The sequence below is a fragment of the Camponotus floridanus genome, unplaced genomic scaffold (genome assembly GCF_003227725.1).
Source record: "Camponotus floridanus strain SB8 unplaced genomic scaffold, Cflo_v7.5 scaffold15, whole genome shotgun sequence".
Lineage (NCBI taxonomy): Eukaryota > Metazoa > Arthropoda > Insecta > Hymenoptera > Formicidae > Camponotus > Camponotus floridanus.
In genome coordinates, this window is record NW_020229270.1 from 2,106,163 (window position 1) to 2,120,502 (window position 14,340).

General features: G+C 38.2%; 1 protein-coding gene across 4 annotated transcripts in view; it reads right to left on the bottom strand.

Annotated features, from left to right (window-relative positions):
• Window positions 1-14,340, bottom strand: part of LOC105252820 (T-lymphocyte activation antigen CD86) — an 81,015-nt gene that overhangs the window by 13,918 nt on the left and 52,757 nt on the right. For 2 of the 4 annotated variants that reach the window (XR_002192621.2, XM_011260408.3), the window contains exons 3-5: window positions 12,519-12,729; window positions 11,993-12,104; window positions 11,362-11,540 (exon numbers count right to left, since the gene is read on the bottom strand). Coding sequence is in view for 3 of the 4 variants with exons in the window: in XM_011260408.3 (XP_011258710.1) it covers window positions 11,362-11,540; window positions 11,993-12,104; window positions 12,519-12,729 (502 nt within the window). In the remaining variant the exon portion in view is untranslated. Of the gene's footprint in view, window positions 1-11,357; window positions 11,541-11,992; window positions 12,105-12,518; window positions 12,730-14,340 lie in introns of all 4 variants that reach the window. The other 2 variants (XM_025406618.1, XM_025406617.1) reach the window with 1 other exon arrangement.

Here is a 14,340-nt window from a genome sequence, read left to right on the forward strand (position 1 = left end):
AGTTCACAACGTAGATCGATCATAACAATTCAACGGTCATAGACGTGGATCGTTTAAAGACGAAGGATGGACAAAGAAGAAAGGAAATTACGTCGGAAAGATTCGCGAAGGGATAGTTCGAAGAAAAAGCTCTCCACGTCGGAAAATCCGCGGTGGCGACAATGGCGGGCGAACGGATTAAAACTTCCTCATCGGTATCGCGGGATAATTGGTTTAGTTATCGGAACCCTCCCCTTCCATCTACCCCCTCCCTCCCCGTCCCTCGACTGTATCGCGAATTCGCCGATCCTGGGTAACTCCTCGTCTGGATATCGACGTCGCTTTCCACGCCTCCGCGTACACTTTACACTTTGCGTTCCTCTCTATCTGCTCCTTTAATCTCGCGCATTCGCTTCGCTCCGCTCGTTTCGCTTCGCGTGGCTCACAGTTCGAAATCATCCGTCCAATCTTTCTTTACGGGCTCGATGTTTTCCTCGGTCGCGATTCGCCCCGATGACAGATGTGTTTTGCAACGAAAAACCCTTCACAAAATTCGCGAGCGTAAAATTACAGGATGCGCACAATTTTAATGAATAAATATTTGCGAGTATCTTTTGACGCACATTTTCATAAATAAAAACATGTTTCTATCTAGAAAGATATCTAAAAGTATCATGTGTAATATATGATACACGTACGCAGAGAATAATATAAATTTACACAGAAATCAAATTTTCCAATTTCGTCGACGGTAATAATGAATAGATTTTTTATCAAAACACTTTTAAAATAAAAATTCTTTTAAAAGTAAAGAGAGAGATTTATTATTGAAGATATTAATGTGATGACAAGATTAAAAATTTTAATCTTGTAACAATTTTAATCATGTAAAAGTAGCGATGGCTTTGGGAACAATCTTATTTCGACGTTTGATCCTATTAAATCAAATCGAGGACAGATTGGCAACAATCCTATTAAATCAGAGCGAGAACAAATCGACAACAATCGAGAAATAAATATGGTTCGTTAAAGCGATGAAATGTTCTTTGGATGGCGATCGATGGATGGGAGAAATGAATCGGGACCTGATAATAGCATCAAAGGATCACTCGTACGTCAATATAAGAGAGGAAATATTTCTCTCCTATCTATCGCTATTAATTGACAAAGTATGAATGCACTCGAAACATTTTATTGATAACAATGTCAAGTTACGATATCATAATTCGGTGGCAGTTACCGGTTATCGTTTTCCCATCCATCCGCTGCGCGCGCAATGGCCGTTTTCATTTGCCTTTATCCCTTTTAATATCTCTGCTTCCATGTCCAACAGCTGACATTAAGCAGATCAGCGTTCCTGTCGCGGGAGTTAATGGTGAAATGCAATGGGCGCGGCAAGATAACCGTTTGTTTCGACATTCATCGCATTTCCCCTTTAATTCCACTGATGCCATCGATAAATTGAAGTTTATTACATTAGATCGTTATTCTATACGTCAAATTAGTATTAATAAATCGCTTTAATATTTATATTGGTATTGGTATTTTGCGATAAATTGATGTAAATAAATCATTTGATTTACCAATTTGTCAGCATTGTAGTTGAATAAGTTTCGAAACTAATTTACACGAATAATTTCGATACAAAAATCTATGTATGTTTCTCTATTTAATATATGTATAATAATATTATTATATAATATTTAATATATAATAATATAAAATACAACGTATTATGCAGTAATGTATTATATAATCAATACTGTAAAAAAGGCGGCGTTCTCGAATTTGATAGAATCAGATGGCGAGAGAATGAAGAAAACATAAAACTAGGCTCTTTCGTGTCATGATCGGAACCAGCAAGGCCCATTTCTCAACGATAAAATATAGTAACCGATTTTGCATTATCGCGCTATGTCCCGGCCTTAATTATGCGAGCGTCAGCGTTGAAGCACGGTCATTTATTGCTTTCAACGCGTCGTAGGCGTTCCTTCTGGTGCACCGGCAACATGTACATGATAAGCCAACCGTGGTTTACCTTCGTACAGCGTCGACGTAAGGTAAATGTAAGGTAAATATCAGTATATCTTTGAAACCATGCTCGACTCTTGTACAATTCTTTTTTATATATCACTCTTTTATATAATATTTTCCAAGAGCTCTCTCTAATCTACTTTAGTCTTTAAAAAATTACCTTCCTTCAGAATTTTTTATGAATTGTAAAAATTTTTGTATTCTCTAAATGATTGCGGAATAAGACTGGAACATCCTGCACAATTTGTACGTTCGTCTTAAGCTACAATCCCCTAAATTGACGACTTGAACTTTTAAGAGATATTCAAAGTCGCTCGTTACGTCTTCTATTTTCTCGTTTCCCGTGCGAGGGACGACCTCAAGGCTGTACCAAGGGATAGAATTTTATCCTCTCTTAAGCATTATCGAAACGGACGGCGCTATCGAAACGAAGAGAGCATCGTCGTAAGTGTTATCGACAAACGCTTTTTCCGTTTTTCTGAGTTTCGTAAGCGCGTCTGCGGGCAAAATTGCGGCTGCATAAATTTAAATCACCGATGCCGTGTCTTAAGATCGTTTGATAGAGAGCAGACCGGCTAATTCCCCTCGTACCAAAACGAGATGGTCCTTGATACAAAGATCTCTAGGACTAACCGAAGGGGCAAGTTAAAATAGTAAAAGTTTCTTAACTACGTCTGCAATCGTTACGACGACGAGATGAAGCAACTTTAATTGGGCCGTGTAAATATACTCTTGGCACCTCGCTTAGCTTTAATACTCTTCTAGCTAATTGGTATTTATTTATGTCACGACTTTCACAAACTATTCGAAATACGACTTGCTCAAAATTCGCGAGCTTTTCTAATAGTCTTCTTTATAGACGTTATTATTCGGTTATTCGCAGACACTAGCAAATTATCTAGATGTTTGAATAATTCTAGTAATAATCAAAAGATCGGATATTCGGTCGATATAAAAATACCAAGGTTTATGCTGATAAATGTAAACCTCGATTCGTTGATTCCGATCAGAAACCTTCATCCATCACTTAGCTTATTTCGTAACGACTATCTCGCACGCAAATCGAACATAGACCCGCCCTGCCTTTAATTCGTGTCCCCACATTGACTTATGCTTAAAATAGAAGATAGAGTAATGACGAAGCGAGATAATAAAAAAAGCGTGTCAAGAAAAGCTAAATGATTGTCGCCATTATTCCGAAAATGCGTCGATCGATTCGCAATTGGTATCGAAACACAATCCGCGGCGGCAAATTCCGTGGAAAACAAATTGTTTTCCCGTAACACCGTCCGTGAGCTCACTCTCATAAGGGCCAAAATCATGGCAGTAGTCCAGGGTGCTAATGAAAAAAGCGTGTTTCCAACAGTACTCGAACTGTCGCGGAATCGTCGTGTTTCGCTACCACTCGAAACAAAGTGTGGTAGAAATCGATATCCAGCGTAAAAAACATGGGCCAACAAGTTCAGAGCCATTATCCATTTTCCATCTACGATACGCTGTTTAAAAAATTTATGCTAAATTTAACAACGAAAAAATTAAAACAATAAAATTTAAACAATAAATGGTAATAAATATATAAAAAGGAAATACATCAAATATATGTATAAAATATAAATATAATAAAATATATCTAAAAATTATAAATTTGCGCAAAAATATCATATATAATAAAATATAAAGCGAGATAACATTTTTATGACCGAGCAGAGTAAATCTTGAAATATTATGGATTGTTAATTGCGCAAAATAGCAAGACTACTTCGCTTTTTTTTGTCGCAGATATGTAAAATAAGAAACGGAACAGATGTATAAAATAAGAAATGGCACATTAAAAAGTTTAAAAGAAGATTACGCTAATGGGCAAGCCGTATCGTAACGTAAAGTACGCGGCAACACTCGGAGATTAACTCTATCATCCCTCGACAAGTATTTCGCACTCTCCGCGTCAAATCACGATCGGAGATTACAAAATGTTCGGCGCGAATAAACCGTTTTCCTATAATCCCCTCTATTATAAGCCCCGTTATAATTCAATGATGCTTGCGTGTATTTTACAAGTTTGCATATTTTTCCAGAAAATTATTATATTCTGCGCGCGTAAACACAAAACATATATCTTGCGAATTTTTATGTTTTAAATATATTTATAAAATTGATTTTAATTAATTGTTTATTCATTACATGGTGTTCTAAATATTTGTTTGTTATTCACTCTCTCGACCGTGATAAAAATCGTTAGGCGATAAAAAATGTATCAAAAATTGCATGTCACGATGTTATTTTGACGTTTTTCAAATGACGGTAATGATGAGTATATGTCTCGAACATATGTCTTTATGCGTAACAAAGAGAATGAAAGTTAAGGCTAATGTTTACAAAAACTCTCAGCACTCAAGAAATAACAGAAAACAACGAGCGCGAAGAAGCTCCCCGAAATCGTCTTATTATTGCGTCGCGAATGTCGCCTGTCGATCAAGTTCGCGACAGAATGAGGGATTACGAGTGGCAGAACGCGCTGAGCAAATCCCTATTCTGCAAACTGCCAATAACTCGTTGTCAGTCGCAGCACGTACCATGTCTCAAAACGAGGCGACCGTATTTACGATGCGATTTCATGACGTAATAAAAAAGGGTCGAAGGTAAATCGAGGAGTCTATAATTCGTCTCCGTAAACTTACCGTAATTCAACACTGGATGGCGAATCGCTCCTCGACCTTGCTTACGATCTCTAAAATTGATGGCGAGATCGTATAAGCTTATACAAATATTGCCTACTGGAATATCAAAAAGCTCAATAAATATTTTAGTTTAAGATTGACGAGAGGTGCCAATTTTTTAATTTAAATGCACGAGCCATTTTGCTCGACATTAATTTGCAATTTCTTTAAATAAGTTTTAAATAAGTAAAAAAATGATTAATTTTCTAATTGTAATGCTAATAATGAATAAACATAAAAACTTCCTCTGTTATTTGATTATTATTACACGGAACGTTTAAGTAATACGAGAATTAAAGTAACACGAGAATATTCAACGCAAGCAGTATATAAATCATTTTTATATTATTCTCTTTCTGTAATTTGACAAGTTCGATTGTTCTTGATGGCACATTCTTTTCTAAAGTAAATGCCGACATCGATCGATGTCAAGCAGAAAAATAGGCGAAACTCTTGATTATTGTCGCTCGGAAAAATGAAATAAAGTTCAATAACGATTGTGCAAACTTAATTAAATATAAAATAAAATAAAACCGTAAAAATTCGACAAATAAAATTCTAGCTTCGCTTCCGAGCCAAAACATGAGATATTGACCGTTTTTACAATTCGAAGACGTTGACACATAAGAAATGGACTGACAAGTAACAAGATGGCGTATAAAGGAAGGTGCGACGAAGCACCCTCGTGGAAAGTTTGTCTTGCAGTAAGATAAATAGAAGCGAAGTGGAACATGAACCTCTTTGAACCTCATTGTCCATCTAACAAATCTGACATGGTAATGGCAGCGGAAGAATTTTCAACCTATCCTCCCTTTCTCTCTCTTTCCATCGCTATACCCTCTTTTTGTTTGCCATTGCCCGCCATTGCTCGCCATCGTAGACGGAAGACAATAAATCCTGGTGCGCAGTTACGGCACGGAATGCCGTTAACTCCCGATAATGGCTCTGTATTAGTTTCGTCTCGTTTGATCGCGAAACTTTTCTTATTCTCGCACTGTCGGAAGGGAGTCACGTCCGAGTGTAGCCTGACAAGCTCCACTTCGTCGCCATACTTGGTGGACTAAAATCCAACGATCGGCTTCGAAGGCGCATCATACGCACGATTGAACATACGCGATCGTGTGCATAAGAACCTTACGTCTGCGTCGGTCCTGTCATCTCGATTGCTCGTCGAGGCAAATTGAGGATTTGTTTACCTTGGCAATCGTGTTGGTTGTCTTGATAAATTCTTACGCTGTCATGTGGAAATATCGTTCCACGTAGTACGAGGTGTTTGCGGATATCTACATACCCTTATAGTCTTAGAATAATTTCTGATACGTGAGTAAACGGCATCCTGATAAAAGGCCGCAAACACCGCTCTCGCAGAAATAACATATTTCGTTGGACACGAATTCGTTGGACACGAATCTAAAATAGTGATATGTACCTCTATTTCTACACATCCTGTTACGTCGCGACAATTTATTTGAATGTTTTGATTGAAAATTTGTTTCAAAAGTGAACTTAATAAAGTTTTAAAATAAATAATTGTTGAAAAACAGTTCACAAAATATTATACAATAAAAGCGGCGATCTAAATGTTTAAATTAAAATGTTATATAACGCGCGGTATGATTTTGTTAAATACTTCATCAAGTAAATGTTTCCATTAGATTTTGTAAAGTTTGCATGACGTGCGCACATGCAATTTCTCTGGAAAAATATCTCTGAATAATTTATTTTCTATATACAATGCCGTACAAAACTCGAAATTAAGAGTGCTTAAAAATATAAAAACATTGTTTTTTTTTTCAAAAATAACTTTTAATATTTTTTTTAAATTTACATAAAGTAAAAATATAATAGAAAATAAATATGAATAATAATTTTCCTTTCTGATTTAACTAGATTTAAGTCGCGCATAAACATGATACTTATAAAACTTTTATTTTTATTACTTTTGTCTTTGTTTTTATATTTTTTGCATTTCTTTTCATTTCATCAAATTTATGTTTTTTTAAAAATTATTTTCTATTTTTTAAACGGTACGATATTTTTCATTTCAAATTATCTACAGATCCATATTTTTAAAAAATGCTTATATTGATTATTAATCAAGTTTAATAGTTATTAAACAAGCGTTAAGAGCTATGATTCGCGTCGCATGTATTTACGTAAAAAGAGAAAACGTTTTATAGTAACCCGTCTCATAATTGATAATTGATTTCTATGGGGGTACGGGTAGCATGTATAATTTATTGTTCTACGCCTTGCCGAAGAACTTGGCAGCGTTTCAGGTTGCTGGAAAGTTAACCGAGGTCGCGCAGATGTATCGACATCTACTATCCCGGCTGCGATCGCGTTGATAAATTGCACGTTATTATTTTCGCGCGAGTTGCACGTGCTTACCGATCTAACGACGTTCATATAAATATTAATAGCTCTGTTTACTAGAAGTCACAAACGCGTCATTATCAAGCTGGAACGAGCGAATTAAATTATATGTGCTTACTCCACTTTTTATGGATTAACTTATAGAAATTAATACATTAAAATTACCTGATATATATCGAATTTCTGAATCTTATTTATTTTCTCCTTTATGTCATATCCTATTTATTCTTCGATAAAACGATTTGTTTTCTCTGCTTCTATATTCTAGTGATTACAATTATCGCAAAACGCGGCAGCGCGTCACGTGTTAAAATTCAAATTCGTAGAAACAATATTGTTCGACGAGGCAATCGCAAAATTATCCATCCCGCGTATTAGACCGCATGCGCAATGATAAGCAAGGCAGAAATAATTTAATCAAAATCGCACGCGTAGCACCGTGATGCATCGATGCAGAATCGCATTCTGCGCGTTGACAGATATTTCGACCGACAGCGAGTTACATCGTATATTCAGATTATCTATAGGGATTCTCTTTCGGACGAAACTCTCTCAAAGACGCACGTACTTCTCTCTATCGCAACTAATTACGCATAATGCGCCCGCAAGCTTTGTTATTAAACACTTCAAAACTCGTTACTAAAATATCGCGGGCTACGCGCACATGAGTTGTTACAAGATCGTGCATTGTACGCGCCATCTTGCACTTTAATCTCCGCGCCAACGTTATCCTTCTCGTAATATTGTTCTGATCAAAAGTCTTCCTGAGGGAAGTCGAAGTTGAAATGCAAAGGGAGATATATATATTACTCGCGTCTTTGCCCACGTTTCTGCGCACACGCGGTACTATTATTATGTATAACTATTCTCAGACCTGTGGCCGGGGGTAAATGCGTATTCCGCGTATATACGATGGCTTTCCTGTAACTTCCACAATTTAACTCGCGGATATTGCGGTATATCACGTAGTAACGAAGTCCTCTGATAAGTACCGCGGAGATTACGCGGACTTACGTTTCCGCGCCGTGTCCCACAAGACATTTCTCGACAATCCTTTCGCGCTGCGTGAAATTTTGGTCGCGCAAGAAGAGATCGCGGACAGAAAGAATCGCGATGCGGAAAATCGTTTCTGTCTGCAAGTCGGTCTAAACTAATTACGACTTCAGTTCAGGTCGCCGACTCTAAAACTTTTTCCATTTATGTGTCTCCCGCGATTAACATTACATTTTATATTCAAGAAATACACAGAACAATCGTAATACTAAGAGGGGCGACGCTGAAAGAGTTCAGGCGTTCACCCAAAACCTTTGAAAGGCCACAAACGTTTGTCCCAAATACACTCGCCGCGATTTACTTCCAATAATTGCGATATTACTTCCGATAACTGCGGTATTATTTCTGATAAGTTCCGCATGGAAATCAAAGTACGGGAGAGAGAGAGAGAGAGAGAGAGAGAGAGAAAGATATTACCCAACGTATAACAGTTCGCGCAATCTCAAACAACGTGCAGTCTCTTGACGTGCATATCTCAGGAGTGCTCGCGTGCTGCGACGAGACATGCGGACGTGAGGAACGTATATACGATGGAAAGAGAAAACACACTTTAGCGGGTAACCCAGGCAGGGATTTGCATGGGACAATATCTCGACTGATTTATCCCCCTGAGTCCGAGAAGGTGGAAAAGGGTAGACGTGTCCGAAGGATTTATTTCTTCGGCGTTCTGCGCAGCGAGCCGCGCATCGTCGAGAAATAAAGAGGAGCCGACCCTTTTCCTCCCCGTTGCCCGTCCCGCTCCATCCTTCTCGACAAGAATATCCGGTTTATTGCCGCTTGTACGCAGGGACGCGCGATCAAGAGTGCTGCGCGCTGAGCGGAGCGCATCGACGCGACGCAATACGACCGACGACGCGCGTTTACAGCCTTTACCGTTTAGTTTATCGGCAGAACACTCTTCTCCCGACTTGTCCTCGAACCCCCGATGGGATTTACAGCCCGGTCCGTAAAGTCAGATTACACTTACTCTGCGTTTCACTCTCGTGACTTTTCCCTCGCCTCGCGCGCGAGATGTCGCAATCGAGATATCGTACGACTTGCGTTCGTCCAACTGTAGTCGTCGTCTCCCGACGACAACGTTCCCCGCGATGCCGTTGTCAACGTGTACTCGTTCCGCGGCAATCTCGGTGAAACGTCGTAAAAAGGAAAAAAAAGTCAACGCCCCGTCACGCTCATAGTTGCCACTTCGTTTTAAAAATGTATTTCTGTCCGTTACGACAATTTAAATGACGTTACCCGGAAAGCCATTTTGACGCAATAAAACGAGACTATTGTTGGCTTTTGTAAAGACTCACTCCCTCCTCTCTCCCCTCATGTATTTTCAGTGGACAATATAACTGCCGACAAAAGATCCATGTCAGAGAGATGAATTCCGACTGTTATTTCTAAGCTCCCATAGGTACGCACGTTGTACGCGATTTTGCGAACGCGTCCGAGGTCAATGCGATAACTATCTGGACGAGGGCGATGAATCAGCCGAATTAAATGACCAGGCCTTTCAGGGCTCTGTAATTTCGTTCTTGCCCCATTTACGTTGGATCCGAAGAAAAGTCTGATAATATAGGGACGAGCAACGCAGAAAGGGAGACAATGGGGAAGTTGACAAATACAACGTTACGCAGATGTTCGATTAACGCTCCTTATTAATAAGTCGCCTGTCGGATACCCCCCGATTTAATCGACTTGTTCGACGAGGGAAATTCGGGGATATATTACATCCCATAATTCCGACAGGATGATTTATTCGTGCGCGATTTAATCAAAGTTATGATCATTCCCCAATGTTTTTCAACCATCACGTCGTACTTATTAGTTCTCAAATGAAGCCGCGGACCTAATTTCGATGACTCCGCGCACAAACGTGAGAGGGCATGAGGGAACGGTAGAGTTAGTTGGAGACTTCATAGTTTGTCGTTAGATGCGAGTATATATATAGTTTGCTTGACGAGAGTTTCATTCCGGCAAGTTCTCGCTCGGCTTTCCCCGCAGTAATTACTTGTAAATCTCTTACGAATAACGGCAAACGCGAGATTAATTCCGTCTACGAGGATGCGTAATAATTGATGTTCTTACAACTACTAGAAAGTTAAATTGTTAAAATTGCTAAACTTGTGTAATGAATCTTTTTCTCTCTCATATTGTAGTTATTGAATCCTCCCTTCTTAAAATAAATTGAAATTTTTATTCCTCTAAGATTCTTGTATGATTCGAATTACGTAATTTACAAACACATGTTTCGCTCAAAGGAATATGCAAGATTCGTAAAATAAACCAGAAGTAAATCAGATTGCACTCTGCAATCGAGCGAGCTAAGAGAAAATCGATGACGCGCAGTCGAGCGATTTAATTTCGCTTCTTATGATTCTACCGCTTGCTTCTACTGCAGAAAATTTCAATTTATTTCGCCGATTCTGCGTCGGGATCGAATGTACGTCTAAACTTTCTCGTCATGTACGCGCACACACATTTTATGCTGATGTATTATTTATTCAGACACGATAGAAATTGTTTCTCTTTAACGTCTCTTCAAGCGATTCACAATTTCCTTGAGTAATATTGAAAATGTTTCGCCAAGAACTTGATTAAAATGCGCACAAAGTTGTTGGAATTAATTAATTGACTTTATACTTCCGCGTTTCTGGCGAAGCTTATGAAAACCTTTGTTAAATTTAACGGCAAATATCGCAATTGATTATATGTTACTCTTTCATATCTTGTAATCGATGTATAAATAAATTTTAAGAAATTATCAACTTATATCCACAGCTATAAAATTGTTGATAATTTATTCTATGATACTGACATTTATACTTTTAAATCAGAAAATGATAATTTGCCGAAAATATCGGATGAGTAATATAAAATGTTTTATAGAGAAACATTAATATTCTTATAAATATCGCTTGACGTTTGAATATCTCTCTCGTGCAATTGTAACGTTTACATTTGCATTTTCTGAGAGCTGCCAATATTTATATGACTGTTTAAAATTTTTATTTGAAATATCAACATCCCGGAAATACCCGAAAATATCCGAAAATATCCGAAAATATCCAAAAGACCAATAAAATATAGATCAGTATGTCGATATTATTGCAAAAAATATACGGAGAATAATCGCGTCATTTCGGATAATTATAAATTTATTCGGCAAATAATTATTCGATAAATATTTCGATGATTTCATACAAGACTCACCCACCATTGAGCACGTGGACGAGGACGCTGGCTGACTCGGCTGTGGATGGCGCACAGGTGTAATTGCCGGAATCGGCTGGCAACGCTTTGCTGATCAGAAGACGTGACGTTCGTGTTTGTTTCTCGGTCACGACACTAATGCCTCCGCGTTGACTGTAATTTATCACATTGTCGCCCTTGTACCTGTAAAATTGCGAATAATTGGAGCTGTTAGTATTAGTATAGCATAGAATATAAAATAAAATAAATCTTAAAACAGCTGTTTTTGAACATGCTTGTTTTTATTACCAAGTTATCAAATATAAAGTATATATGAGTAAATTGCACGGATATCGCGATGTAAGTGTTTTTAGATTAGCAAATGTAAAAAGACACGAGAGGATTTATGAGAATCAATGCATTTGCGAGAGATCTGATAGTTTAAAAATCATAACTTCAAGGAGCGTAACTCCGTCGAAGATTCACTTTATCCGAGATTCGTTTTACCGAGCATCCATGTTGAAATTTTTCGATAAAGTAAATTCCATCGAATGGGGGTCACTGTAAACTTGGATTTCGCAAAACTCGGCCGTGTCGAAATATACGTGGAACAAATTCAATCGCGCTATCGTCAAGGAAGGAACGTTCGAACTCACCAATAGATGAAGGATGGTGGTTCCGGCGTTTGCAGTACGATGCAGGTCAGATTGATGTCGCTCCCGCTTTTGATGTAGAGCTCTGAATTGCCGTTGATCTTTGCCTTCGAGACTGCACACGGGAATAGAACAAAGTTAAAGTGGTTTTTGGCCAAAGTACGCTCGGCCGAATCGACGAGTAAAGCCCGAACCAAAAAGTATGATCACAAATTTTCCTTAAACTGTCGCAAAGCTGCAATTAACTTGCGTCGAGAACGGCCGCTTAAAAATTCACTTAGGAAATAAACTTCGAAAACTAGCGTTGGAGCGCAGTATGAAACTTGTGTAATTGCTTTAAAACACAATCCCGACATCTATCTTTATGAGCTTTTTATTTTTTATCAACGAAAATTACGCGAACATAAAATATTAGGAAATTACTTTTAATATTTTTAAATAATTTATACATATAAAGTTATGCGATCTCGATTGTATAATTTATTTCACAACTTTTTACTTTTTTTAAAAAAAAGAGACGTGTACGTACCTACTACGCTCAAGTTAAAAGCTTGACTAATCTTGGGCTCTGTCGAAACTTGACACTCATAGATCCCGCTATCTCGCACTTGCGGCGAACTGATCTTCAGAGTCCACTCGTCGCTACCATCGCTATGTAACGATTGAAAACGTTGGTCGTTTGTGTACGTTAGAATGCCGACAGTAAGGATATGTAAATCCCGCTGCCTGATCCATGAGACCTGTGCAATCAAGAAACACCTGCTGTTGCAGCAAGATACACCAAAGAGACATGGAGTCAGAAAGTTTGACAAGTTGCCTGACGCAACTCACATCTCACGTTTCTAACGTACATTTCACAAACTTGCAACAATACCGAAACAGAAAAGATCTCTCTTGCTAAATTGCATAATTCGTCCTATATGAATGAAAAGAAGATTTAAAAAATTTTAAATTCTTAATCGCGAAATTTTCAATTATCTAAATGATATCGTGCACACGTGAATGCAACTAAATTACACGTATGGAAAGGAAACCTTTGACTGATAGCGATTGTTATGCGACAATCCATAATTTGCGCGTGAAGTTAACCTCAGGCGAAACGCGATCGCAACGGTGTAATCTGCGTCGATCACGTTGATTTTACCATCGCAGATATAAGCGTTCATACGCGTGTACGTGCATAGGTGCACGCGTTATTGAGGACCGATGGCTGTGAATGGCGAACGGAATAGGCGCGGGGGAGTTAAAAGGGGCTCCGTTGGGAGAGAGGGAAGGAGAGGGGATGAGGATGGGAGAGAAATTTGATTTATCGGCGATTACGATCGGTGATTGGACTCTGACGGGTTCCTGTGCGTCATGCGGTGATGCATGAGCAGCGGCCGATAACGCGTAATGTCACCATTCGCCCGAGTGACCTATGCGCCTACCCGCGAAATTACTTTGCATTAGGATGGCGAGTGATGAATACCGGGTTAAACAGTGGTCCGAACCATACGTTCATCTACCAAACTGTCCGAAAAAAAAAAAAATATATATATATATATGTGTGTGTGTGTGTGTGTGTGTGTGTGTGTGTGTGTATAGTCCCTGAGCGATTATGTACTTTTTATGTAGTATACTTCACTCCTTTTTGATCTTTTATAACGTTCGCTTATACACCACATTTTATCACTTTGTCCAAGTACGAACAATAGTCGGAAGTTAACAAAATACGAGCGGTGATGTTTACTTTATTTAAAAAAATTGGACGTTATTAAAGAAAAAAATATAAATTACTTTCCTCGCAAAAATTTGCTCTCTTTTGTTCTCTCGCAGCAATGTAATATTAAAAGCATCGTACAAAGAGGTAATTTTCTACCGTAGAATTTGATTGTATTCATTTAATAAATATTTAAAAACATCAAGTATAAACTTTTCTACTTTTTTTTTCTCGAATAAAATTTCGTTAAAAAATGACATTTTAAAGCGCGATGGTAGATCTGGTGCGATAGCCAGAAATACCTCGACATTAACGAGATCATATGTTAATGTCTCTCCCGTAACTTTCTAAATATGTGCAAGAAAGTGTATGCGCGTTGGACTGTGAAAAGTTATACTCATTCTGAAAGTTTGCATAGACGGGAAGGGAGAAGGAAGGGTTATAAGAAAAAAGATTGCGAAAAAGAGTTACAAAGGCCTCGGCGTGCAAAGATCTGAACTAGGTTATTGTAAAAGCGCGAGGTGACGTCGCATTACACGGATAAATGAAGAATGAACTCCGAACTACAAGTGCATTAGCAAAAAGAACAGCCAAGTTTGTCATAGAACGATCGCGAATTAATGTCTCGTCGGCAATTCATATAACTATTTGA